The sequence below is a fragment of the Miniopterus natalensis genome, chromosome 3, assembly GCF_054644295.1.
Source record: "Miniopterus natalensis isolate mMinNat1 chromosome 3, mMinNat1.hap1, whole genome shotgun sequence".
NCBI lineage: Eukaryota > Metazoa > Chordata > Mammalia > Chiroptera > Miniopteridae > Miniopterus > Miniopterus natalensis.
The window spans coordinates 92,976,170-93,004,097 of record NC_142083.1 but is presented as its reverse complement, the minus strand read 5'-3'; the positions used below and the strand labels follow the sequence as shown (position 1 = coordinate 93,004,097).

General features: G+C 49.2%; 1 protein-coding gene and 1 pseudogene across 3 annotated transcripts; one reads left to right on the top strand and one right to left on the bottom strand.

Annotated features, from left to right (window-relative positions):
• The first annotated feature begins 185 nt into the window (after positions 1 to 185).
• On the top strand, positions 186 to 26,842 carry FLYWCH1 (FLYWCH-type zinc finger 1). 3 transcript variants are annotated; one of them, XM_087815696.1, is made up of 11 exons: positions 187 to 282; positions 2,217 to 2,334; positions 12,604 to 12,711; positions 13,478 to 13,913; positions 14,172 to 14,633; positions 15,915 to 16,346; positions 16,479 to 16,742; positions 19,954 to 20,217; positions 21,124 to 21,396; positions 22,271 to 22,343; positions 25,742 to 26,842. In XM_087815696.1, the coding sequence occupies exons 4-11, from the start codon at positions 13,580 to 13,582 to the stop codon at positions 25,776 to 25,778; spliced, it is 2,139 nt and encodes a 712-aa protein (XP_087671822.1). In that variant the 5' UTR covers positions 187 to 282; positions 2,217 to 2,334; positions 12,604 to 12,711; positions 13,478 to 13,579; the 3' UTR covers positions 25,779 to 26,842. The 3 variants fall into 3 exon arrangements, with proteins under 3 accessions (XP_087671824.1, XP_087671822.1, XP_087671823.1); XM_087815697.1 differs by having other exon boundaries at positions 12,604 to 13,913; positions 14,175 to 14,633; XM_087815698.1 differs by lacking the exon at positions 25,742 to 26,842 and having other exon boundaries at positions 186 to 282; positions 12,604 to 13,913; positions 14,175 to 14,633; positions 22,271 to 22,347.
• On the bottom strand, positions 9,896 to 10,358 carry LOC148093562 (ubiquitin-ribosomal protein eS31 fusion protein pseudogene; annotated as a pseudogene).
• Positions 26,843 to 27,928: the final 1,086 nt, after the last annotated feature.

Below are 27,928 nucleotides of genomic sequence, written 5' to 3'. Positions count from 1 at the left end.
ATCGGCTCTGCCGCACATGCTCACCCGAGCTCGCCCCGCGCTCCCCGGGCCGGCTCCCGGACGGGGTGACGCGCGCCCCGGGCCAGTGGGACGGCGCGCGCGGGCTCGGGGCTCCCTCGGCCGGGGCCCGCGGGGCGGGGAGCCGGAGCTCGGGGCGCGGGGGCCTGAGGGGCCTGCGCCGCGGGGCTGACGCCGTGGAGGCAGCGGCCGAGGCCAAGGGACCTGCCGCGGCTCGGTCGCTGGAGAAAGAGGGTCCCGCCGCCGCCGCCCGGCCGGTGCCCGGTGAGGACGGGTCCCAGCGGGTCGGGGAGGGTCCACGGTCCCGTGGCGTGGACGCGGGTCTCCCGCTGGTCCAAAGGGCGGCTGCTGCCGGGAGGAGGGGGGGTCCCCAGGCTCTGGGTACCGGAGCTTAGGCCGCCTCCTTGTCCTTCATCCGGGATTCGCCTCCTTTGTGCTCGCCCCTCCTTCCCCCGACCCACCCCACCCTGGGGCTGAGCCCTGACACCCCAAATCAGGGAGCCCCACATTCGCGGGTCTCCCCCTGCGGTTCCCACCCCCCTGCATACCCCCCCCCCCGCACCCATCTTTGCGCCTCTGGAGGTACCAGGAGTGACCTTGCACTTTTGCTGCTGGTGCATCCCTCCTTCCACTTCTGACGGCGGAGGTTGTCCGCTGTGGCTTTCAAACTTTTGTTTCAACTTAACACTGAGAAATATATTTTACATGCAAACCCTGTGCCTGTAGAAGTAGATTAATGAAAGATAACTGCAAAGGGAGATGCTACCCTAACTTCACATTCGGTTCCCTGCCCTTCTGTCCTGTCCTAGTCTTTTCTTTCCATTCCAAAAAGCTATTGCTAACCCCTGAAACTGATTTCCGGACCCAGTCGGTGTGACCACAGTTCGAAATGCTTGCCTTTACCATCAGCCTTTCACTTTCTTTACTCTTTGCCCTTGGAGGATTCGGAACTCCAATAATCAGAGAATCGCGTGTAACCTTCCAAAGGGGTATATTTTTGTTATTTTGGCATTTCTTTGTTTGGGGGCCAAAACCATTTCCAGGGCTTGATTTGCATTTTCTGGTTTGATTCAATCAGGTTTCTCGCGTCCCTCTTCCAAAGGCCCCTAGTGAGACTGGGGGAAGAGATAGTGTGTGAGGTTAGGGCTAGATTGTGGAGCTTTTGTAACAGAGACGGAGACGATTTTTATTGGAGAGAGAAATGATTAGAGTTGAACTTTAGGACGATTAACCCGTCAACACTGTGCTGCGCTGCATGGGGAGAACTGGAAGGACCAGGAGCTAGAGGGGAAGACCATCCGGGAGGTGGTGGGGATTGAAGTCCTGAGGTGCAATGGAAGGCATGGAGATGGTGGGATCAGGTGTAGAGAGGAGACTTGAGGACACATTAGGCCTGGTAAGGGAAGAGTAAAAGTAGCTAAGATTCGGATGGGAGATTGGGGGTCTGGGTACCATTGGCTGTACTCTCTCTATAGTGCATCTGTTAAGTTTTAGAGCAGTGGTTCTTGGGGGACATTCACAGTACTGGTTGTCAGGACTTGGGGAGTGCTCCTGGCATCTAGCGGGCAGAGGCCGTGGATGCTGCTAAACATCTTTCATTCATTGCACAGGACAGCCCCCACAACAGAGGGTTATCTGGTGCAAAATGCCAGTGGGGCTGAGTTTGAGAAGCCCTGCCTTAGAATAGCGGTTCTTAATCTTTATCTCTGCCACCGTCAAGCTCTCCCGAGAATAATGCCTGTGTACACCCTCAGAAAGTGGTGTATGTAATCATAGACAGGTTCTTGGGCCAGTCACTGTGCACCTGTAACCCACATAGCTCATCAGTGGGGGGGGGGGGCAGCAATTGGAATCATCCAGGAGCTTTTTTAAAAAATTGACTTGAGAGAGAGGAAAGGAGAGAGAGAAACATTGACTTGTTGTTTCACTTATATATACATTCATTGGTTGATTCTTGTATATGCCCTTACCTGGGATTAAACCTGCAACCTCGGCCTATTGGGATGATGCTCTAACCCACTGAGCTACCTGGCCAGGGCTCATCCACGAGCTTTTTCAAACATCATGACCTCCCCCGTCTATTCTTCAGGACCCCTGTTGGGGCCTGGACAAAGAATTCCTCATTGTTGTGTGGTGAGTTACAGTTTATAGAAGAATTTCCCATACAATATCTCATCTGCCACTTTTCCTGTTTCCAGGTGAAACCAGCTCAGAGAATTGATGGGATTTGCCCCAGGTCTCCCACCCAGCAAGCCAGCGCTAAGGACCTGGGTGTTGGCACTTGAGGATGGTGGTTTGTCGCTCTCTTGTATGAAGGTAATTCTCCTAATCCACCATCAGCTGCTGAGCCAGGCTCTGCCATTCAAGATCTTACTGATTAGGGCTTGGATTAGGGGTGTCTCCTGGGTGTTGGGTTTACACTGAGTCCTTTGTAACCACCAGCAGGACAGCATTATCAGAGGAGGCAACCTGACTACTGCCCTCAAATTGCTCTGTACCTCAGTTTTGGGGGAAAGGGAGAGAGGATAAGACAGTGGCCAACCATAAACTGTGAAGTTCTTGAACTTTCCATTTATATCTGCCTGACTTAAAAACATTCGAGACACCCAAGAAATCTTTATTGAGTACAAATTTAATGTTACAAAATAAACACACTAGGCCCCAAGTGTTTACCTCAAAACAATGATCATCCAAAGTAAAAAATTTAAATATACATATGTGTACCAAATAAAAGTTTTCTATGATAATACTCACTTTTATTACATGCAGTAGAGATTGGTATAGCTGATGTAATTTTTTAAATTGCTGACTGGAACCTAAAGATGATAGGACCAATGACCAGGGCAATCTGCAAAGCAGAGCCTTAGACAAAAACAAAGGAAATAAAACTCATGATTTCATACAGAAATATAATGAACATATGTGACAACTTTAACTCAACTCATGAATCAAGGAACAAGTAAGATCTTATAACCAGTTTGTGAGAGAAACCAAAGAAGATTCTAGAAGACTATAGATCAGGAATATTGAAATGAATGTGCAGATGGAGGCAAAACTGGCTTCTTCCATAGTCAGAAGAATCATCTACATGTCTCTATTTATTTACATGGAGAGAGGGAATTTATTGTCTGTAGACTAGATTATTTGGCATTATCATCAGCTCTTAGTTCTCATCAGTCCCTATAATGTACAGAGTTGTAAAAATAGCTCAAAGATACTGAAAGGCTAGATTTGTGTAACCTGGAAGGGTGTGTTCTAGACAATGCATAGTTTTCTTTCTTTCTTTTTTTTGGTAAATAAAGTTTTTTTGGAACACAGCCATGCTCTTTTATTTGCACACTGTCTATGGCTGCTTTCATATTCCAACAGTAGAGTTGAGTGATTTTTTAAAAAATTTATCTTTATTGTTGAAGGTATTACAGGTGTCCCATCCCCCCCCCAATTGACCCCCTCCACCTTGCTCCCACCCCCTCCCCAGGCCTTCACCCCGTTATTAACTGTGTCCATAGGTTATGCATATGTGCGTATAACTTCTTTGGTTAATCTCTTCCCACCCTCCACCCCCCTTCCCTCTTCCCTCTGAAATATGATCGTCTGTTGCATGCATCATTGTTTCTGGATCTATTTATTCGTCAGATTCTTTTGTTCTTTAGCTTCTTCTTAAAGAAGATCCTTCAACATTTCCTGTAGTGCTGGTCTGGTGGTGATGAACTCCTTTAGCTTTTCCTTGTCTGAGAAACTCTTTATCTGACCTTCAGTTCTAAATGATAGCTTTGCTGGGTAGAGCAATCTTGGTTGTAGTTCCCAATGCATAGTTTTCATTGAAGAACAAATTTTTCATACAGTCTCATAATCTCAATGAAAGATATTTTTGATCATGAAATAAGGCTGGTCTCATTAGATTTGGCCTGATTATTTGCCTAGGGGCAGTAAGTGTGTTAATTTACTATATAGGCTTTCTTGAGTTTACTTTGCTAGAAGTCTTCATAAGGAATCTCAGATTGAATTTTTAAAAGCCTGGTACTTGCTCTCCTGAGGTATAGAAGCCATGCCCAGGAAGCTCTCTCCATCAGATTTTACCTGTACTACCTATAAATTTGCTCAAGTTCCTCTCTTCTTGAGGTCCCTACAATACCACAAAGTATCTGAAACTTGTTAAATTGTTAAAGGATCATTTTTTAAATGTTGAAAATCATGACTCTCCCATTGATATAAAATAAACAGATGTTAATAATTTTATTTAACACATTAATGACACATAAATCTGTACAGTCTGACAGATTTATTTATTTATTTTTTTACATTCTCACCCAAGGATATTTTTCCATTGCTTTTTCAGAGAGAGTGTAAGGGGAGGAGAGAGAGAGAGAAACATTGATGTGAGAGAGAAACATCGAGTGGTTGCCTCCCGCTGGAGCCCCCACCAGGGCCAAGCCTGCAACCAGAGTACATGCCCTTGGTTGAAATCGAACCCAGGACCCTTTGGTCCAAGGCCTGATGCTCTAATCACTGAGCCAAACCAGCTAGGGCAGTTTGACAGATTTAGATGAGATAATATATATTAAACATTTCATGTGGTGCCTGGCACAAAGAAAAACTCAGGTCTTAACTTGATCACTTAGCTGTGGGCCACTTATTTCTCAAAGGCATCTATGTCCAGTATGTCTCAAAGCACAGTCCATGGTCTGTTAGTACTTTTAAAAATCCAGATTCTTGTTAAAAATCCAGATTCTTGAATCCCTCTTCAGAATTTTGGAGGTGATATCTAGGTACCTGTATTTTTATTTTTTTGGTTTTTTTAGAGAGAGGAAGGGGGAAAGAGAGAGAGAGAAACATCTATCAGTTGTCTCCCACCCCTATCCGGTATTGAGCCTGCAACCTAGGTATGTGCCCCTGACCAGGAATCAAACCCAAGACCTTTCAGTGCATGGGACGATGCTCCAACCAACTGAGCCACACGGGCCAGGGCGGCACCTGCCTTTTAATCAAGTGTCCCCAGTAATTCTTATGGAGATAAGGAGTACACATACAAATAATTAAAATAAGTTTTTATGAAAACTATACTTAGCTTCATTATGTGGATGCTCTCTTTCTATTCTATTTAATTTTCTTAACTGATTGATTTCAGAGACAAAAACATTTCTTTGTTGCTCCACCCATTTATTTATGCATTCATTGGTTCTTTTTGTTGTTGTTCTGGCCAGTGTGGCTCAGTGGTTGGAGTGTCGTCCTGGGCATCTAAGGGTCGTGGGTTTGATTCCAGGTCAGGGGCATGTGCCTGGGTTGCAGGTTCAATCCCCAGTTCAGTCAGGACTATAGTGCGGGAAGCAACCAATATATTTGTGTCTCTCATATCAATGTTTCTCTTTTTCCCTCCCTCCTTTTCACTCTGTCTAAAAAAGTCAATGGAAAAAATATCCTTGGGTAAGGATTAACAACAAAAACAAATTTTTTAAAGTATTTTTATTGATTTTTAGAAAGGAAAGGGGGGGGGAGAGAGAGAGAGAGCAAGCGATGTGAGAAGGAACATCGCTGCCTCCTGCACGCCTCCTACCGGGGATGGAGCCTGCAACTCAGGCATGTGCCCTGATGGGGAATCGGACTGGCAACCTTTCAGTGCATGAGACAGTGCCCAACCAACTGAGCGACACCAGCCCAGGGGTCATTCATCATTTCTTGTATGTGCCCTGACTGGGGATCAAACCCGCAACCCTGGCGATCAAACCAACTGAGATAGCCGGCCAGGGCCTATTCATTTTTTAAAACTGGTCTTAAGCAGGGTTTCTCAACCCTGTCACAGTTGGCATTTTAGACCAGAACCTTCTTTGAGGTGGGTGGGCTGAAGAGGCTGCCCTGAGCACTGTGGGATGAGTAAAAGTAACCTTCTTGGCCCCTACCCATTAGATGCTGGTAGCATGCCCTTTGCCCCAGTTGTAACAACCAAGGATGTCTCCAAACGTACCAAATGTTGCCTGTGGGGCAGATCACCCTGACTGAGAACCACCAGTCTTAACCCACTACATTGATACCTATGGTAAGAACTATTTTAACTTATTTTAAGAGTTTAGGCCCTGAAGGCAGACCCAAGAGGTTTGAATGCTGACTCTGGTCTTTCCTTTGTTGACCTGGCTGTTGGTCTCAGGTACCTAAAATTAAGCCTTGCATCCCTTCTCTGTAATATCAAAGAACAGTAGACTTTAATGGATGAGGCTACTTGGAAGGTAATATGAAATAACGCATACAAAGTCCTTTAGCTTAGTGCCAGGCACATAGCTGCTATTTGGTAAATATTAAATGTTATAATCACAGTCCTTTAGACTCTTGAAGGATGTATCAGTCAGAATCCAACTGGGAAAACAGAAACGACTGTAAGATTTCAACTGGGAATTTCATGGCTCTGCCTGGTGGTGGAAGAGCCGAGAAGCCAAACAAGAATGGTGAGCACCCCAGAGATGAGCAGTGGCTAGATGCTGCCACCACAGCCAGGCCAGGGATCCGGGACAGCAGGTGGGGAGCCCTGCAAAGCTGGAGCAGGGCCGTGCCAGGCAGGCAACTGTGGGGACATGCTCCTTGCTCTGCCCTCCAGCCTTCCGCGGTACCTCCCATTGGCCAGTCCAGCTGGAAGCCACTATGCTAAACCACAGAATGGTTGACCTGTAGGGACTCATCAGTGCAGCTGACGGCTTACCCTGAAGGCCTGGCTGCAGCCGGGTGCACGTTTCCTCTGTAACTGGCACCCCTTTCATCCCGGCGCGCTCTTTCTTCATCCCTTCCGCCCAGGAAGTCTCTGAGTCACTTATTTTCTCTGGCAACTTTCATTGTGTCTGTAAGTTTGAAACTTGGGTTTTCAAAAACTTTTTATTTTTAGTTAATTTTAGACTTAAAAAATTACAAAAATAGTACAAAGAATTCCCATATGCCCATCATCCAGTCTCCCTGAATGTCAGCATCTTACCAAACATTGTACAGTGATCAAATCCAGGAAATCAACATCAGTATAATACTATTAACCTAAACTGTTGACCTACTCAGATTTCACCAGCTCTTCACGTAGCATCCTTTTTCTGTTCCAGGATCCCATGTTGCATTTAGTTGTGTCTCCTTTAGTCTCCTCCAGTCTTTGACAGGTCCTCAGCCTTTCCTTGTCCTCAATGACCTTGACAGTTTTGAAGTGTCCTGGTCAGTTGTTTTGTAGACTGTCCCTCCATATGGCTTGTCTGATTGAAACAGGGCTGCATGTTTTGGGCAGGACTATCACAGAGATGATGTTGTGTCCTTCTCAGTGCTTTTTATCAAGGAGGTCATTGAATTAGTGTGTCTTTATTGGTGAAGTTGACCTTGCTCACTTTAGGGGGTGTCTACAGGATTTCTTCACTGTCAAGTTCCTATCTTCCCCTATATAGTTAATAAATATCCCAGGGGAAATATCTTTGAGGCTCTGCAAGTTCCACAACAGTACTTTGTTTTGATTCATTTCTCTGTTCTATTGTTTATATTACTCTTTATTTTCTTGTGTGACATCATGTCACATAGGAATGTTCCTTGCTTTTTCTGTGAGTTACTGAGTTAAAGAAAAAATTACCATTTACTATTTTCCCATCATAAAAAGAGCTCATGTACATTGTAAACAATTTTGGAAAAAACACAAAAGAAATGTAAGGAAAAATTAAGTCACTATTCTTACTACTTTTAACATTTTGAGATATTTCTTTCTAGTTATTTAAGGTTTTTTTAAAGTCATGAGTAAATAAAATAAAATTAGTCAATAAATAAAAAACATGACCAGAGTCAAGAAGAGATAGAAGAAAAGTGGATTGAAGGCTAGATGTAATGCCATTATCCAAGTAATACTATGGTCTTTTTTTAAAAAAAACATCAAAAACCTTAGCTTAGAAAAAATAATCTTTGCTGAACTTGTTAATTGGATTCTGCTTCCTAATAAGTTTTGTAAATACAAACATTTTGGGAATTCTTCTTGAATTATTTTTGTAACTGGTTTAAACTCCCAAATTCTTGTTTTGGAAACATTGTGCCACCCATTTAATTTTTTATTTTTTTAAAAAATATTTTTATTAATTTGGGAGAGGGAGAGAGACAGGAACATCATTAATGAGAGTCATTGATCAGCTGTCTCCTGCACGCCCCCCACTGGGGATGGAGCCCTCAACCCGGGCATGTGCCCTGACCAGGAATTGAACCTTGATTGCCTGGGTCATACCACACCCAGCCAGACTCTTCCAGTTAATTTTTACCAAGAATGTGTACGTTCATTTTTAAGGAGCAACATTGCCATCTTGTGGTCTTCTAGAATATTGCTGTTAAGGATTTAGATTTGTGTTTTCCTGTTAGGGGCCTGGGTTAGATAGTGCCGCGGGACTTCATCTGGTCTGCAGGTGGGGGCTTCCCTGTCTAACGTGGAATAAAATAGCAAACAACATGTTGAACACAATGTTTGTGCAACAGAAGATACAGTGTTAAAGGTACAAATACAAAAATGGAAATAGCTATGCGTTCGAGTGGCAGGATTATGGGTGATTTACTAGTATTTTGTTCATATATTAGCAACTTACAAACTATATCAGTACATAATTCATGCTACCCTTCTCCTTTGATGAGGAAACCAAGGCCAAGAGTGAAAAGCCTGTTTATGGTATAGAAAACCGGTTTTTATCCAAGTGATCCTGGGGACCTGAGGCATACCTATAAGAATTTTTAAACAGTTTTGTTGAGATATGATTTAAATACCATACAGTTCCCCCATCTAAAGTGTGTAATTCAATGTTTTCAGTGTATTCACAGAGTCATCCAACTATCACCACAATCAATTTTACATTTTTACTATCCCCAAAAGAAAACCCCATACTCCTTAGCATCACCCCCTATACCCCCTCCCAGTTCTATGAAACCACTAATCTGCTTTTTGTCTCTATGGATTTGCCTTTTCTGGACATTTCATGTGAATGAATCACACAATATGTGACCTTTTGTGTCTGTTTTTTTTTTCTTTTTCACTGAGCATCATGTTTTCAAGGTTCACCCACATTGTAATACGTGTCAGAACTTTATTCCTTTATTGCCGAATAAATTCCATTGTACAGATAGACCACATAAAGGCATGAGCAAGTGTTTCAGAGGGAAAACATGGTTTATGGACTGACTGAGCCGGTGCTGATCCTGCCTGCATGGTGGCCCAAGAGGAGAGTGGTGTCTGCAGGGTTAACGGGCAGCTGCCAGATGGCCAGGGTGAAAAGGAAGGGGTGTGTGCTGTTCTTGCAAAATTAAACAGTTAAGGGAAGGAGGGGTTTTTGTTAGGTTTTGTTTTAGGATACAGGAGACCTAAAAACCTTGATGTTCCAAATGCAAAGAACCAGCAGAGGCACAAAGATTTGGCGACCAGAAAGAGCAGGACATGAATGCTGGAGAAAGGGCCACCTGGGAGGAAGGGAGATGTACCAAGGGAACGGGATGGAGACACTTCATTTTCCAAATCAGGATAAAGTATGCATGCCCTCTTTATCCAGAAAGTGAGGAGTGATAAGAGCATATGAAGATATCTATCCCAAATGGATAAATTGTGGAACATAAAATTGTGAAGTTCTGAATCCTGGAGGGATACCTTCAGTTAATCTGATGTTAGGTAAATGGGGCATTACTACATATAGTTTGTTACAGATTTTTTTTTTTGCACGTATGGTAAAATATACACAAAAAGTTACAACTTCAATCATTTTTAAGTGACAGTCCAGTGGCATTAAGTACATTTACACTGTTGTGCAAGCATCTGCACCGTCCATCTTTTCATCACGTCAAACATCATCCGGTATCCGTTACACAACTCCCCTCCCCCCTCCTCTGTCAGCCAGCATTTGACTGTTTTTTAGTTGATGTCTTTAATTAACCCATATACAATTATTTTGTCTTCTGGTTTGTTGATGCAACAAGTCAGGTGGCATTTGCCACAATAATGTCCGTCAAAGCGGCTGGCCATAGAGACTCCCAACAAAGGCGGCTGCTTCTGCCACTGTCACCCGCCCGCCGTGTGTCTGGGGACAGCAGCCTCACCTTTCTCTCGCTCCCCTTCCTGGGAGGGGCGTGAGGCTCCCTCCCCTTAGCGCCTCCAGGAGGTCTCAGCTCAAGATGAAGAGTGGGCTCCTTTTGAGCGTTGTAGTCGGACAAAGGGCGTCCGTCTTCCTGTCGCTTGCCAGCTAAGGTCAGTCCCTGCTGACCAGGAGGAATTCCTCCCTTGTCCTGGATCTTGGCCTTTACGTTTTCGGTTGTATTGGGGGTTCGCCCTGGAGGGTGATGGTCTTCCCCGGGAGGGTTCTCACGGAAGTTTGCATCTTGGTGGGGATTCCACCGCAGATGGCGGATGGGAAAAGCCACCATTTGACTTTCTGTCCCTGTGAATTTGATCACTCCAGCTACATCATATAAGTAGAATCATACAATATTTATCCTTATTTTGACTGGCTTATTTCATGTTACAGACTTTTTCAGTATGTAATTCTCACTTGCTGTCCTTTATACTTAATATTTTTGTTCCTTTCACTGGATTACCAGCCCTTTAAATGCAATTGTCTGAGGGATTTAACATTTGTGTAGCATGGCACCTGGAGTTCAAAGGCACTTTGATGTTAGATATTTCAGAACTATTATTATTCCATTCATCAAAAAGCCAAAACTCACGAGGTTCAGTCACTTGCGAAGAGCAGCTGTGTAATAAATTATCTCAGATCTTACTGGCCTAAATAACATTAGTTTATTATTGATCAGGGTTTCATGGGGTGGCTGGGCTGCGCCTCTACTGGTTTTCTCAGGCACCTTCAGGTGGCTACACCCAGCTGGAGGATCTGCTAGGCTGAACGGTGCAAGATGGTCTTCCTCCATGCCTGTCAGTGCCTCTGTCCCCTGCATGTGGCCTCTCACACAGCTTCCTCCCCCATCAGTCTCAGGGCAAGGACAGTGTGCTCCTGCCACACAACAAATCACACAGCAAGTGACCAAGCTGGGCTGGAGGCCAGTCCAGATTCAAGACCACAGTGCAAAGAGGCCTGCATATTTTATGAGAGAATTTATGGTCATTAAACAATCTATACTTTAAGGCCCTTTAATGGTTGAGAATGGGAGCTATCAATCAAATCTAAATTCTAGTCCACTGAGGCCTCTCCACAGACGGTAGTCAGCCATAATTCAGGGTCTTTTTTTCTTTCTTTTATTTAAAATTGATTTCAGAGAGAGGAATGGAGAGGGAGAGAGAGATAGAATCATCGATGATGAGAGAGAATCATTGATGGGCTGCCTCCTGCACCCCCCCACCCCACTGGAAATCGAATGTGACCTCCTGGTTCATGAGTCCACTCTCAACCACTGAGCCACCCCAGCTGGGCCATAATTCAGGTCTTTATTGTGGCGCGTTTTCCATTTCCTTTGAGGCACAAGGGTCCTGAATTTAAACAGCAATTTTAGTTGAGAGGATCGCAGTGTCTCCTAACTCAGGGTTCCGTGACTCGGGGTACAGTTCCACAGGAATGTGGGGTCTTTGCCATGCTGACCCCCGTTGGTCATGGCTGGTCATGCGGACCCCAGCTGATCTGGAGGAGGCTGGGCTTCGGTGTCTGATCGCCTGAGGCAGAGGCGGTTGGGGGGGTCCCTGCAGCCTCCGCTCCTAACAGCTGCGGGGCGCCGACTGCCTGGTCCTGTAGGAATGTGCATGCTGCCTGGACAGTGAGCGCACCACTTCGGGTGGCCCGAGTGATCCGAAAGGCGCTTTGTGAAAGGGAGGGCCAGCTTCTCTGCGCTTTTTCATCCTCATGGGGCACGGGGAGGAGGTGGCATTGGGGACCCTCCACTTCCTTTCGTCCAGGGACCCCAGGGCCCACTCTGCTAGCCAGAGGGGCGGGCCTCCGGGGCCAATCAAACGCGGGAAGCCAGCGGCCTACAGGCGGGGCCTCAGCTGTCACCCTTTCCTGCCCAGAGCAGCTCTGCCTGGGGAGATTCCTGGCAGTGCCTTGCTGCTGCCAGGCAGTGTCCCCCGCAAGTCCCCGCCCCACCAGGTCTCCTCGTGGGGCAGGATGTGCAGGGTGGAAAAGGACCCCACGGGAGAACCAGAGATTGGCTAGTCTGGGCAAGGGGGATGACTCGGGGGACGTGGGGGGGGGAATTCCTACCAGATATCAGGGTACGGGGAGGTTTTATTTCCCTGGGTCACACCCCTCTGGACCAGGAGTAGGGCAGGGACTTTGGGGGACGCTGTTGGGGATGTGCAGACCCTGGAGCCCCTCGCTTGGGTTGATCAGGCCTTGGGGACCTAAATATGGGCACCAGCCCAAGGAACTTACCAATAGTATCGGGAAACCAGGAGGAACTGGGCCCTCAGAACCTGGGATGGGGGTGACAGCTCACAGTGGGGAACCGAAATGGGAGGGGAGGCAGCAGTCTTGTTTCTGGACTATTACTGAGAGATGGGAAAGACCCACAATCTACCCACCACCCAGGCCCCAAGAAGACAGAAATATCCCCCCACACTGATTCCCCTAGGCTCAGGTCTCCAGGATACCCCATAGTCCATTCTTTCTGCTTCTCCAGGCGAGAAGCCAGAGAGCCCTCAGTGACCACGGATTCTCTGGACAACTCCACAGCCCTGTCCCTGCTCAGCCGAGGCAGCACCAGCACCAGCACCAGCTCAAGCACAAGGTTGCTGTCTTCGTGGGGCCCTGGCACCTCCTGAGCTCTGGGTGGCCCCAGGCCTCCTGCCTGGGGTGGGGGCAGGATCTAGGATCTAGTTGTGAGTCCAGAGAGTCAAGCCTCCCAGGGCCAGGAACTCTGTGGTCTGCAGAGTGTCAGGGGGAAAGGGCCCTGGGAATTCTGGGAGAGTCAATGGCCTGAGCTCATGTTCTCCGTGCTTGTCTCAGATGCTTGGTGCTCAGGAACACCAGTGACTGTTATCCTGGACAAGGTACACCAGGTGCCGTGTGGGGTGGGCTCCTGATCTTCCTCAGCTAGTCTCCCAGCTCTGCCTCTTCATGGCTGTGTTGGTCACCCTGGCATGCCTCAGTGTCCTCCTCTGTAAACTGGGTCGGTAAGAATGGTGGACTTTCATAACATGAGGCTGGAAGGTTAAATGGAAAAACCTGTGAAACACTTTGCCCTGTGGACCTCAATTTATAGTAACTCACATTGCCAGCATCTTATTGCCCCAAAAGTCCCCCACCCACTTCACCCCCAGCCAAGAGCCTTGTTTTGGCACATTTTACACATGGAGAAAGTGAAGTTTGGAAGGGGAAGGCGACAATGCTCACTGCTGCCAAGAGAGGAACTAGCCAAGCAGTAGCACCAGCCTGGGTTACTCTAGCTCCATTCAGGTCCTTGCCCATCCTGGTGCCCTGCCTGACCTGCACCCTAGATTGGTTCTCCTGAGCCCCAGGCGTCTCCACTGATGGGGGTTTGCCTCCTCCCTTAGGGCAGAGCCCCTGGACTGCCAGGTTCCTTGCCAGGGAGGAGGAGGGTAAATCCATCTACGGGGGCCTGAGTGTGCCCTGTGGGACAGGCCATTGATCCCGGAATGCCCCTGCCTGAGCCCAGCGAGCAGGAGGGCGAGAGTGTGAAGGCCGGCCAGGAGCCGTCCCCTGAGTCCCCTGAGACTGGCACAGATGTCGTCCCCACAGTCCCCACAAAGCCCAAGGAATTCTCCAATCTGGTCCTGCTAACGGCCTCCACTGAGAACAGGGATGGCGTGGGCTCCCTGCCCAATGGAGTGCACTGTGTCATATCCCTGGAGATGTCTGGCCCTGACACCCTGGCCAGAACCCTCCAGATCCTGCCAGCAGAGGAGCAGGGAGGGCCAGTCCAGCCAAGCCCCCAGACTCTTGTGCAGAAATGCAGCAAGCCAGACACAGGTGAGTTCCGGGCCTGCTGCCGCTGACCCTGAATGCTCTGCTCGGGCCCCGTGTACCCCCCTTTCCAGTGGAGTGACTTTGGCTGTCCTATTCCCTCTCCAAGCCAAGCCTACTTGTCCCTGATTTTGAACCTGTCCCAGGCTGGTATGATTATCAGCCCATCAGCCCTGTCCACCCCCACCCCCCATCCCTCCCGTCCATGTCCCTGGCCTCATGTTTGCTCCATGTCAGCTAACCGGGCCCTCTCCTTGCCCTTAGCAGCTCCCAAGCCCCTGGAGTTCCTGAGGACCCCGTTCGGGGGCCGCCTCCTGGTGCTCGAGTCCTTCCTGTACAAGCAGGAGAAGGCTGTGGGGGACAAAGTGTACTGGAAATGCCGAGAGCACACCGAGCTGGGCTGCCGGGGCCGGGCCATCACCCGAGGCCCGCGGGCCACAGTGATGCGGGGCCACTGTCACTCCCCTGATGAGGAGGGCCTGGAGGCGCGGCGCCGGAAACAGAAACTGCGCAGCCCAGCCCTGCTGGAAGGCGTGGGGGGTCCTGAGGTCCTCGGAAGCCAGGTGGAGGAGCCACTCAAGGGGGTAGGCCCGTGGCTGTGCCCTGAGGAGCCAGAGCCTGCCCCTGGGCTGCTGCTGAGCAAGCCGGCCCCAGAGGAGAGCGGGGGGCTACGATCCCTGTCAGTGCTGAGCTTGCCCCCCAAGAAACGCCGGATACTGATGTTTGGTGAGTCTTCCCCACCCCAGTTCCACTCTGGGACAGGCATGAACCCGTGGGCCCTTTCTTATGCCCAGATAGATATGTGGGGTTCTACACATTTTATAAAATGTGCTCAAAGTTAAAACAACTTTAAAAAATATCAACGTGTCCCAGAGTCATTAAGCCCATGGGATAGAACTACAGCTCCTGAACCAGGAGGTCCCAGGTCCTTCTGGAATTTTCTGACGCAGCAGAGTCTGGTATGGAGCAGAGAAGCATTTTTTGTTTTGTTTATTTTTCAATCCTCACCGGAGGATATTTTTTCCATTTATTTTTTTAGAGTGGAAAGGAGGGAGGAGGGGGAGAAAGAGAGAGAGAGAAACACTGAAGTGAGAGACACATCGATTGGTTGCCTCCTGCGCACGCCCCCTCTCCACGAGCCTGATCAAACCTGCAACCCAGGTACGTGCCCTTGACTGGAAATCGAACCCACGACCCTTCGGTCCTTGGGCCAACGCTCACTGAGCCACAGCAGCCAGGGCAAAAGCATGAGTTTTAATGGGCTCCATGGGATTCTGGCAACCCGTGCAGTTTGGGAAGGTCACCCTGCTAGGAGAATTTTGAGCTATGGATCCCAGGTTCAAGTTCCAGCCGCACCTCATGTAGCTGGGTAGCCTCAGAATGTTTGCTGAATTTCTGCAGTTTTGGGAGCTTTGTCCTAAGATGGGTCATAGCCTAAATGTCAGGGAGATTAGGTGTTTGACATGTGGGAAGGGCTCAGCACTGGCCCAGCGTGTGGTGGCACTGAGTAACTTGTAGACAGGATCTTTGTGCAGTTTTTATTGCCCATAACTGGGGGATGGGCTTGGTCCCAAAGGTTGGATGCCTTCTGACCTGGAAAGGATTCAAGGATCCAAGGATTTAAGACAACTGCTGTTCTGGGTGCCTGAAGCAGGTCGAGGGAGAGGGTCTTATTTTACATTGTGTATCTTTTGGTACCATTTGTATTTTATGGCATGTGCAAGTATTACTCAAAAATTAGATAAAATTTTCAAACCCTAAGGAAAAGTATGGCCTGGAGTGACTGAGTGCATCGGCCGTGGCGTCAGAGCCAGCTTGGCCCCTCCGGGTGTGTGATCTTGGACGTGGCCGCCCCTCTGACCACCAGAAGAGGAGCTGCAACTCCCCCTTGGGTCGCTGGGTGGGGGGTCAGTGGGATGCATTTGGACCGAGCACACGGGCCACACACTCCAGGGCGGCACTGCCGCCCCGCCCTCCAGCCAGTGTGACCGCCGGCTCCTCCTCCAGGAGAGCGCCCGCCCTTCGAGTTCCTGAGGACCTGTTATGGAGGCAGCTTCCTGGTGCACAAGTCCTTCCTGTACAAGCGAGAGAAGGCTGTGGGGGACAAGGTCTACTGGACATGCCGGGACCACGTACTGCGTGGCTGCCGCAGCCGGGCCATCACCCAGGGCCAGCGAGTGACTGTGATGCGTGGCCACTGCCATCCGCCCGACGTGGAGGGCCTGCAGGCCCGGCGGCAGCAGGAGAAGGCCTTGGAGAGGCTTCAGGCCAAGCCAGGTGGCCCTGGGGGCCAAGTGGATAAGCTGCTCCAAGGCGTGGACAGCCTGCTCTACCGCAGGGGGCCTGGCACCCTGACCCTCACCAGGCCCCATCCCAGAAAGCGCACGAAGCCCCAGGCCCTGCAGGAGCCCCCCGCGGAGGACCAGGAAAGGGGCCTGGGTGAGTCCTCCATACCCGCTGGCCAGAGCTAGGGCCCCCTCAAGTCTTACTTCCTGAGGGCCTGGGAGGCGGGAGGGGGTGGCATCAGGCCTGGCCCATCCTTTGCTGACCACCTACCCCCTTGCTCCCCAGGAGGCCCTGAGTTCCTGAGGACCCCTCTGGGGGGCAGCTTCCTGGTGCACGAGTCCTTCCTGTACAGGCGGGAGAAGGCTGCTGGCGAGAAGGTGTATTGGACGTGCCGGGACCAGGCCCGCATGGGCTGCCGGAGCCGGGCCATCACCCAGGGCCAGCGGGTGACAGTCATGCGAGGCCACTGCCACCCACCGGACCTGATGGGCCTGGAGGCCCTGAGGCAGCGGGAGAAACGCCCTGGTGCAGCCCAGAGAGGGGGTTCAGGTAAGACAGATGGGGAGCAGGCCCCAGGACAGGCAGGAGACCAGCCAGCCAGCCTTCCCTCCTTGACCCCAATGTCTCTCAGCAAGCACCCTCTCTTTCCTCACCAGGAGCACTCTGGAAGGAGTTACAGCCCCCTCCCCTCGCCTTCCTCTTTCCTCGCCTCCACTCCTCGACCACCATCTCACCACAGTTCCCAGCAGGACCTGGGGGGATTCTGGGCAGTCCCTAGCCCCACTCAGGTGGCAGTCCTCACGCTCCTGCTCAGACCAGCCTGAGCTGCCCCCAAATCTCTACAGCACGTGATCAACCCAGGCCCCCTTTTCTCTTCCCCCTCCTTTTTTTCTTAAGAACTTATAGGATTTATAGAGGAAGCTAATTGCACAGGTCAGTTGCTCATTTTTACAGTGTGAGTGGATAACACAGTACCTAGTAACAAGCATGTCCTGAAGACCTCGTGATGAAAGGATGGAAGGTGGTATTTTCATGTAATTAATCCACTACTTCTCTCCTCCAGCTCTTCCCCAGAAATAATCTAGCATGCGCCCTAATGGAGCCTCTGACAAGGGTCACAGCCCCTCTCTTTTCATCTTTGTCCACTTGGTCAGCCCCACAGGGCCTGGTGTTTGGCCTCTGGCAGTCACAATAACGTAAATAATGTAAATGTTCCTGTCCTCACCTTGCTAAGAAGAGCAACTTCGCCCAGCCCTCCCTCCCTACCCAGCTCTTCACTCATGTCTGAGAGACACCTGCCTCTCCTGCAGAGGTTACCAGTTGTATAATTTTCTGTGTCATCTGGGTCACCTTTGGGGCCTTTTTGGCCCTAAAGTTCTCTCAAACTTGGGATTTCCAATTGTATTTCTTTCTGACTCTCTTTTTATTCCATTTCCATGTAACTTCTGTGTCTCTGGAGACGAAGCTACAAGGCACATGGCATCCCCGCCCCATCCTCACCCCCGGTTCCCACCCCAAATAATCATCCTGAGTTCCTTCTCTTGTTTCTTATATTTTATTTTATTTTTTATTGATTTTTAGAGAGAGAGGAAGGGAGAGAGTTAGAAACAACGATGTGAGAGAGAAATATCAATCAAGCATCAGTTGGCTGCTTCCCACACACTCCCTAAGTGGGGATCAAACCTGCAATCTGGGCATGTGCCCTGATTGGGAATCAAACCTGCCGCCCCTTGGTGTACTGGACAACGCTCCAACCAACTGAGCCACACTGGCCAGGGCTACCCTATTTCTTAATTGATTTTTTTTTTTTTTTAGAGAGAGAGAAAAGCGGGGAGAGAGGGAGAGAAACATTGATGTGAGAGGGAAACATGGACAGGCTGCCTCCTGTACACCCCCCACTGGGAATCGAACTGGCCACCTTTCATGCACAGGATGACACCCAGTCAGCTGAGCCACACTAGCCAGGGCTACCCTATATCTTTCTTTCTTTTTTACCCTATTTCTTGAAACATCCTTCTACCGCTATCAACAGCTTCTTGAATCTTTTGTTGATTTCCAATGAAAGTATTGGTAAGAAGGGGAGGGCTCATCCGTTACCCTCTGCCCCCACCCTTTCAATGCAGTTATTGCAGTTTTTTGGTTTTTGCTTTATTATATAAATCTGAGCTGGGAATACCTTGCAGTTGTTTCCTCCTCACACAGCTCTTTGTTTTCTGGGCAGAAAAGCAGCCACTTTATCTGTCCACCTAGTGTTCTGCGTGCCCATCGCTCCTCTTCCTCACACATCCCTTTCTCACCCAGCAGCGGACAGCTCCAGACTTTTTACTTCAGTCTAATTGGGGCCCTGCCTCCCCATTTCCTTGGGGCCTCCCAGCTGGACCCTCATCTCTAGATCTCTCTTTCTCTTGCTTGGTTTACCCTCTTGTCTTTTGAAGTCCCTCCTCTAGTCACTACCCTAGCAAGAGTCCCTGGAGGCCACACTGTTGAGACCATGGGTGTCTGAAATTGTCGTGATGGAGAGCGTGGCTGTTTGAGGAGCTCCGGGTTATAAATCCTTCCTTGGTTGTATGGTCTCTGTTCTTGAATGACCCAAAGCTCTCTGAGGACTGATCCTATGCAAGTGATGGGTCAGTGTCCACAGGAGGAACTTCTCACAGTGGTCTAAGAGCGGCTGCCCGCATTCTGGGACTTGGGCATGGAAAATGAGTGAGCAGTATCACGTTCCAGATGCAGGCTTCCGTGTCCTTCCCCCCCCCAAAGATTCTTCTGCCCCAGGCACGGACACCCTTATATCATTGCTCACAGCCCATATCTAGGCCCCCTGTGTAGCACTGCCCTGGACCCCACCTTCAGAGGGATCTCAGGCCTCCCAGACTTGGCCCCTGGACTTGTTGGTGGCTTCCCCAACAGGCTGGTTTGCCAAGTCTGTGACCACATGCCTCTATCCCCACTCCCACCCCCCCCCAGCCTCTACACCATTTTGTCAGCATCTCTGCTCTGCAGCCCTTTCCTGCCCCCTCCAAATTTCTCTCCTGGTGCCCTGTGCCTTCATTCCTCAGGGGACATTTTCATTGGGTGCCAGAGGAACAGAAGCGTGCCCTGAGGTCACCTAGCTCCATTCCACATCCAGACACCCCCACCCTCTCCAGGGCATTCTCACCCGCCTTGGCTTCCACTGTTCTCTGCTGTGGAGACAGACTCCCCATTCTGTCTCTAGCTCCTCTGTGTGGTCCCTGTGCCTGGATGGAGGGAAGGGTGTCCTTTGGGGAGAAGGGTTCAGCCACCTCCCTTTCAGTACATCTAAGACATGGCCCCCAATATTGCTTGCCCTCTCCTGCTGCCCTCGGGTCAATCCCCACGCAGCCTGGCTCCCAGGGAGTCGGCTGTGCGTGCTCACAGAAGGCACCACACACGAGCCTATGTTACTGCTCCTTATTTGTCCCCTAGAGGGGCTGTCCACTTACTCCTCCAGCTCAGCAGGGACCACATGGCCTGGTGTGCACCCCATTGCAGGCACCTTGGATAAGCCAGGGGATGTAGCAAAGATGCCCCTTTCCTGTAGGTACCATGAGATGGGGGGCCGGCCTTCTGCCTTCAGGTGCCTCCACTTCACCAGTCTCATCTCCCCTCCCTGCCAGGCTCTGGAAAGGGGCCCCTAGGAGCTGAGGCTAGGCTGGGGCTTTGAAGCTGGTGGGGTGGTTGTCTGTGTCCTGGGCTCCAGGCTTTCCCTGCCCTGACTGCTTCCCCCGTTTCTCCCCAGGAGGCCCTGAGTTCCTGAGGACCCCTCTGGGGGGCAGCTTCCTGGTGCACGAGTCCTTCCTGTACAGGCGGGAGAAGGCTGCTGGCGAGAAGGTGTATTGGACGTGCCGGGACCAGGCCCGCATGGGCTGCCGGAGCCGGGCCATCACCCAGGGCCAGCGGGTGATGGTAATGCGCAGGCACTGCCACCCACCGGACCTGGGGGGCCTGGAGGCCCTGAGGCAGCGCGAGCAGTTCCCCAGCCCAGCCCAGAGGGAAGGTTCAGGTGTGGGCAGGCACTGGGTCCTGGTCTCCCTGCTGGCCTGGCAGCCCCTGGGACCAACCCCAAAACACAGGCTGGAGGCTACCTGCTAGGATCTTCTATCCATGACCCATGTCCAGTGGGGTCCAGCCATGCGCATCAGTCTGTCTGCCTGGGCTGTGAATTCCCCGAGGGCAGAGGCTACACCTGGGTTCCCCACGCATGGTGCTGGGCCCAGTCTGGGTTGGGCTGTCAGTGGGAGAAACCCACTCAGACCACTGGAGAAAAGGGGGTGTGCCTGGACCTTGGGGACCCTTTGTCTCCTCTCTGGGCCTCTCGTGTGTTTTCCTCTGTCTCCTCTCTCCCTTCCCCCCGCCACCCCTTTACCCCAGTTCTCTTTGGCAACCCCAACCTCAATATTGCATGACCGTTCAGTTAAGGTTCTTAAAAGTCTCAAGAGAGAGTTGATTGGTTTGTCAGCTGGCCAAAGGGAGGGTGCACAAGGAGCTGGGAGGCCTCTGGTGTTCATGGTTCAGACCAGCCATGGGCCTCCCGGAATGTCCCAGCTCAGCTCAGCTCAGCCCCCACCCTGGGGGACTTGCCAGCAAGTGTGGAGTCCAAGCCATCAGGAGAGGCCTGCAAGAAACTCAGGGTTTGGATGGCTGCAGAGCCAACCCCCCCAGAGCCCTTAGAGACAGTCTCTACTCGAAGGTGCCAGGGCTATAGGCCCCGGGCTGGTGACCTGAGCTTTAGTCCCCAGGGACCTTAGCTTCAGTCCCCAGGGTAGAGCGCAGGGACCAGGATGACAGTTTCCTGGTTAGAGAAGGCTGGTGGGAAAAAGGAAACAGCCTCCATCTGGCACGCAGGCTCCTTCCCCTGCTTCCAAAGCCTGGCCCAGGCACCCTACTCACAGCATTATGTTCCTTCCAGGAACCCTCCAGCCTCTGGAGTTCCTGAGGACTTCCCTTGGAGGGAGGTTCCTGGTGCACGAGTCCTTCCTCTACAGGAAGGAGAAGGCTGCTGGTGAGAAAGTGTACTGGATGTGCCGGGACCAGGCCCGGCTGGGCTGCCGCAGCCGGGCCATCACCCAGGGCGAGCAGGTGACTGTGATGCGCGGCCACTGCCACATGCCTGATCTGGTGGGCCTGGAGGCCCTGAGACAGCGGGAGCGGCTTCCCAGTGCGACCCAGCAGGAGGATCCAGGTACAGACAGGGTTGGGGGGCAGAGGAGGGGTTCAACACACCTGTGGGATCTTGGTCTCTGCCAGCCCAAAGTCCAAACACCTCGGGGGATAGGCACTGTCTGGGAGCTTTGTGCCCTGGCCTTCCTCCCTTTCCTGAGTCTTCTATCGGTCCTCTCTACCGGCTTCTTCTGGACCTGAAAATACACCTCAGTCTGCCCCATCCTTACAAACTACAATTTTCTCTTTCTTCTAAGAGGTGTTAACTTTTTACTGATTGTAGTCTCTTTTGAGAATCTGATGAAAAAATATACGCCACCTGGAAGAATGTACTAATGTGTGTGCACATGCACACACACATGTAAAGTTTTGCAAATAATGTGTCAACTGAAATGGGTTCTCTTCACATAAACAGAATATAAAACCAGTCTTTAGAAAGCATTGTGTCTCATATTAATTCATGTAAATATTAAGAGCCACATCTCATAAAATACAGAAATGAATCCAAGTTGTATAAAACAACCAAAAGAAACTTGATTTCTGCCTAAAACAAAAAAGGAGATTTCCAAGAAAAAGCCACTGTTCAGTTTAAAAAGGAAGTGGATGCTGTGGAGTGCCTTTGGCGTGGTCAAGGGTGGGTCATCTTTGATATCTGGTTGATTCCCCATCTTTTTTATGACAAGGGCTGCAGACTGACTCTGAGGATCTCAAAGAGCTTATTTTACCAGGCGTAGGTAGTTTGGGGTTTCCCAATGACTCCCCAAATCAGCATCATTCTACCTAGTTTTCATTATGCTCAAGGCCTTGAGGTCATCATTACAAGGTGTGTGCATTGGCTCTAGCAGCTTCAACAAGAAAAGAATCATTAATCTAGGTTTTCATTTTTTTCCCCTCAGAAAAGATAAAACTTCTGCCTAATGTTCAACTGTGCTTCAAGACCTGTTCTCCTGAAAGCCAGCGGACTAATGGGTAATTGTATTAGTTATCTAATGCTGTGTCACAAATTACCCCCACACTTAGTGGCTTAAAATGACAAATATTTACTATCTCCCAGAGTTTCTGTGGGTCAGGATTTCAGGAGTGGTTGGGTTGGGTGACTCTGGATCAGGGTCTTTCCTAAGGTTGAAGAAAAGATGTCAGCTGGGGCTGCAGTCCTCTGAAGGCTTGAGTGGGGCTGGAGGAAGTAGTTCCAAAACAGCCTATTCACTTAAATGGCTGTGGGCTGGAGGACTCAGTTTCTCACCATAGGGACACGTCCTTAGGGCTGCTTGAGTGTCCTCAAACATGACAGCTATCTTCCCCCCACATGAGTGAGAGAGCAGAGCGAGAAGAAAACTGCCAACAATAGCAGAGTCCATATTCTTCTCAAACACACGTAGAACCTTCTCCAGGATAGACCATATCTGAGCCATAAAACAAGACTCCGTACATTTGAAAGGATTGAAATCATACAAAGCATGTTAGCTGACCACAGTGGAATGAAGCCAGAAATCATTAACAGAAAGAAGTTTGAGAAACTCACAAAAATTAAACCACACACTCCCAGGTGACCAGTGACTCAAAGAAGGAATCACAAGGAAAACTAGAAACTACTTTGAAGTGAACAAAACGGAGACGCAGCGTGCGTACGAAAACATGGGGTACAGCCACACAGCGCTCAGAGGGAAAGTTACAGCTCTAAAACTTATATTAAAAAAGAAAGATCTCAAATCTATCTATAACTTAAAAATTTACATAATAAGACACTAGAAAAAGAACAAAGTAAAGAAAGTAGAAGGGAGGAAATGATAAAGATAAGAATAGAAATTAATGACATAGAGAAAATTAACAAAACTTTGGTTCTTTCAAAGGATCAATAAAATTGACAAACCTTTAGGTAAATTGACCCCAAAACATTTCTTAAAGATAAAGAAAATTCAAATTATTAAAATCATGAATGAAAGATGGGACATTATTGCCTATCTCATAGGAAAGAAAAGAGATTATAAGTGAATATTATGAACAATGGTGTGCCAACAAATTAAATAACTTAGATGAAATGAAAAAATTCCTAAAAAGACAAGCTACCAAAACTGACTCAAGAAATAGAAAATCTGAATAGACCTATAACAAGAGATTGAATTAATAATTTTAAATGTTTTTATTGATTTTTTTTTTTTTTTTTTTTTAGAGAGAGGAAAAAGGAGAGGGAGAGAGATATAGAAACATCTGAGAGAGAAACATCAACATAGATTAGCTTCTCCTGCAGGCCCCCTGCTGGGGATCTAGCTGGCAACCCTAGTATGTGCCGACTGGGAATCGAACCTATGACCTCTTGGTGCATGGGTTGACGCTCAACCACTGAGTCACACTGGCCAGGCTGAATTAGTCATTTTAAAACTTCCCACAAAGAAAAGCCCAGGCCCAGATGAATGACTTCATTGGTGGCTTCTAAAAACATTTAAAGATTTAGCCCTGGCCAGTGTGGCTCAGTTAGTGGAACATTGTCCCATTGCAAGGAAAGGTTGCCAGTTCCATTCTGGGTCAGGGCACATGCCAGGGTTGTGGGCTCGATCTCCAATAGAGGGCTTTTGGGAGGTTGTTTCTCTCTCTCCCTCTCCCTTTCTCTCTCTAAAATCAATAAAAACATATTTTTTAAAAATAAAATAAAATTGCCTAAATAAATAAATACAGACATTTAAAATCCTAGCCTGTGTGGCTCAGTTGGCTGGGCATCACCCTATGCACCAAAAGGTTGCTGATTCAATTCCCCCTCAGGGCACTTGCCCTGGGCTCTATCCCTGGTGGGGGGCTCTCAGGAGGCAGCCGAGGCAGCTGGTGGATGTTCCACTCTCACATCGATGTTTCTCTTTCTCTCTCCCTTCCTCTCTCTCTCTAAAAAAATCAATAAAAATATTTTTAAAACAACATTCAAAGAATTAACATCAATCCTTCACAAACTCTCCCCCAAAATAGAAGCAGATGGAGAGGACTTTTGGTGTAGTGAAAATGTTCTAAAAGTAATTGTGGTGATGGATGCACAATTCTGTGAATATACTAAAACCGTCTAATTCTATACTTTAAATGGGTGAGCCATATGGTATATGAATTATAACTCATTAAAGCTGTTAAAAAGGAAAAGAAAAAAAAAAAAAGCCTTGGCCGAGTAGCTCAGTTGGTTAGAGCATTGTCCCAAATGCCAAGGTTGCGGGTTCGATCCCCAGTCAGGGACATACATACAAACATATAAGAATCAATGAATGAATGCATAAATAAGTGGAACAACAAATAGATCTCTCTCTCTCTCTCTGTCCTCCTTCTCTCTCTGTAGATATCAATAAAATAAATAAATAAAAATTTTACCAGTCAACTATCTATATTTTCAATAGGCTGTTTTCCTTAAAAAAAAAAAAAAAAAGAGAAGGAAGCCACAGTGGCTTTACGACCAATGTCACACCCCTTCATTCTGGCTTTACTCTGTTCATTAGAAGCCAGTCACCACATCCAAGGGAGAGAAATTACGCTCTTCCACTTGGAGTGAGGAATATCAAGGAATTTGGGAACATTTTCTAACCCTGTCACAGTAACAGAGGAGAACTCTGTTTCCTGAAAAGGCCCAGAGACTTCCAGAGCAGGACGTGGGACTTCTTAAGCATGTTGGTGTTTCCTCCCAGGGCATGCTAGTGTAGAAAGCTGGGAATTCCCAAGTTTTATGGCAATGGAGCAATCTCATGTTTTAAAGGAATTGATATGATGTATGTATATGTGTGTGTATATATAAATCATCTAGTGCCCTAGCTGGTTTGGTTCAGTAGGTAGGTCATCGGCCTGCGGACTGAAGGGTCCTGAGTTCAGTTCTGGCCAAGGACACATACTTCGGTTGCAGGCATGATCCCCGGCCCCAGTCGGGGCACGTGAAGAAGGCAACCAGTCAAGGTGTTTCTCTCACATCTCTCTCTCTCTCTTTCTCTCTCCCCCCCCCACCCCCTTCCACTCTCTCTGAAAAGCAATGGAAAAAATATCCTTCGGTGAGGATTAAAAAATAATAATAATAGCCCTGCCGGGCGTGGCTCAGCGGTTGAGCATCGACCTGGGATCCAGGCGATCGGGGTTCGATTCCCGGTCAGGGCACATGCCCGGGTTGCGGGCTCGATCAATGACTCTCTCATCATTGATGTTTCTATCTCTCTCTCTCTCCCTCTCCTTTCCTCTCTCTGAAATCAATAAAGATATATTTAATAACAATAATAATAATAATAATAAAATTAAAATGATCTAGTTGATGGTTTTTCTCTAAGGGAAACGTATTACAGGAATCTTTAACTTTCTGTTATCTATTTCTGCCATATTTGGATTTTTATAATGAATGTGTGTTTCTTTGTGATCAGAAAATTCAAAGATAAACCCAGCAGTGAGTCTCAGTGAGGCCAATCTCCTCTCCAACTCAAACAGAGGAATCTCATGTGTCGCCAGCATCATGTCTACGCGGGACGCTGGCATTTCCCACCAAGTTAGCTGCTTCTGGACAAAAGCTCTTTTTCACTCTTTCAAAGCATCAACAGCTTCACACTCCCTCAAGAGGCCTCCCAGGAGGAAAACTCTGATGGTGTCTTCATGCAGGCAAAGAAGAGTGCCAGGAGCTGGCAGCTTGCAGGTGTGCGTGATGTGGGGAAGGCCTGACCTCCGAAAGATCTGAAGAAGCATCTTTTGACAAAGTCACTCTTCCCTGTTGTGCCGCCCCAAGCCACAAACACCTATCTGTTTTCAGAGCACGAGACTTTGCCAAGGACTTTCCAGTTGGGTGTGGCCCTGCTTTGGCCAGGGCACGTTTGAAGAGCTTCCCACTTTTTGGAGCTGAGTTGAGCTGCCCTGCCTAGCTCCAGCCACTCAGGTGTTTTCTGGACGAGTGCCACGTGGGTCTTTGTTTGCCCCTTGGCCGCCTGCTGCTGGGGCGCAGCCTTCCATTAGTAACAGAGCAGGCCAACCAGAGGTCCCGCTATACACTGTCAGACTTCCTTTCCCTCACTCTTTTCCAACATAAACTCAGTGTCCATGATCCCGATGGCAGGTGTCATTCCTGGCAGTGGGAGCCAGCATGGAGCAGACTATTTGGCTGAGGCCAGCAGTGTCCTGGGTCACCCACATTCGTCTGATGCAGGAGGAGGGGCAGACCTGGATGGCAGCAGATGTGCATGTCTTTCTCTAGTCTGGTAACACAGCAGAGAACTGGCCTAGCAGGTCCAAAAGAAGCGGGCTGATGTCCCCTGGGACTCCAGAGGCTGCCGCTCGCTAACAAGGACTTGTCTTTGACAGCAAGGCTCCTTGCCCTCATCCTGTAATTGCAGAAGTGGCACAAACAGCAGGCTCTTTCTCTCCTGGCAAGCTGGCCACAGAGCCTCCCGTCCGGCTATGGGACAGTGACATCTCGGGTGTCCCCCGCTGCCCTTCTGCTTGTTCATTTCCCTCAATAAATCTTATTTTATATCTCACCATGTAGAGCTGGTGTGTGTGTCCACATCCCCTTTGCAACAACAGCTGGCATCACAAAGCCATACATTCCACATATCTCAGTGGCACATGGTTGGAAATGGAGTTTGCCTGGAACCTCACACAGGCTCGAGGTGCCTGGTGAAAAGCACTGAGCCACAGTCCTTGCACCCAGCGGAGCCTGCGCTGTGCCCATTCTGCATCCCCTCCAGTGGGGCCTGCGGACCAGCAACTTCCCTAGTCCCAAGCCCCACGGCTGTCACCTTGGCTGGGCTCTAGGCACCCAGAAGTTGGGGTGCAGTGTGAGAAGAATCTAAAGAGGGCACGGGCTTCTCTTTCCTCCTGGACATTCACGCTGATGGGGCCAGTACACTCTTCCTCTTCTCCACGCCTGCTCCGACCTTAGAGGACAGATGGATGATGCATGTTGCTCGGACGGAGGATGCCAGATGGACATCAGTTTGGACACTGTCATCATCTTGGGTGGCCTCATGGCCACTTAGCCACTGAACTCCAGAAGTGTCTCCTAAGTCCACTTCCTCCATGGTTCCAGAACCACAAAGATGTCCCTTGCCCCATCATTGTCACAGAGCAAAGTGCATGGGGCAATCCCTCTCTTGCAAGCTGGGGCCCCCTCTGCGGACAGCGACACCACATCTCACTCTGCTGCTAGTTTCCCCCAATAAACCCTATTCTATTATGTCTGCACCATGTGGTGTGGGTGGTGTCTCTGTGACCCTTTGCATGACAGTTCCCATCAATGTCTCAATTATAAAATTTAAAATTAAAAGTTCACAAGGATTAGTATAAGTATCAACAAGGAACTCAAATTTTTAAAATGGGGAGCAGTGATCAGCTCCAGGAGCCTCAGTCCCCATCCCTGTCCCCAAGGTTGTAAAGTGAGCATCACAGAAATGTTTCTCATGTCCCCACTCACCCTTCTGGCCCAGCCCAGCCTCCTGTCCCCATGTCCTGTCAGGAAGAATTCTGCACTGTGGAACTAAGGGCCTCCTTTTCACTAAAGTCAGTAGATGCTTCTCAGAGCTCATCACCCTCTACCCCCTCCTTGATCCCTCCTCTGAGTTCAC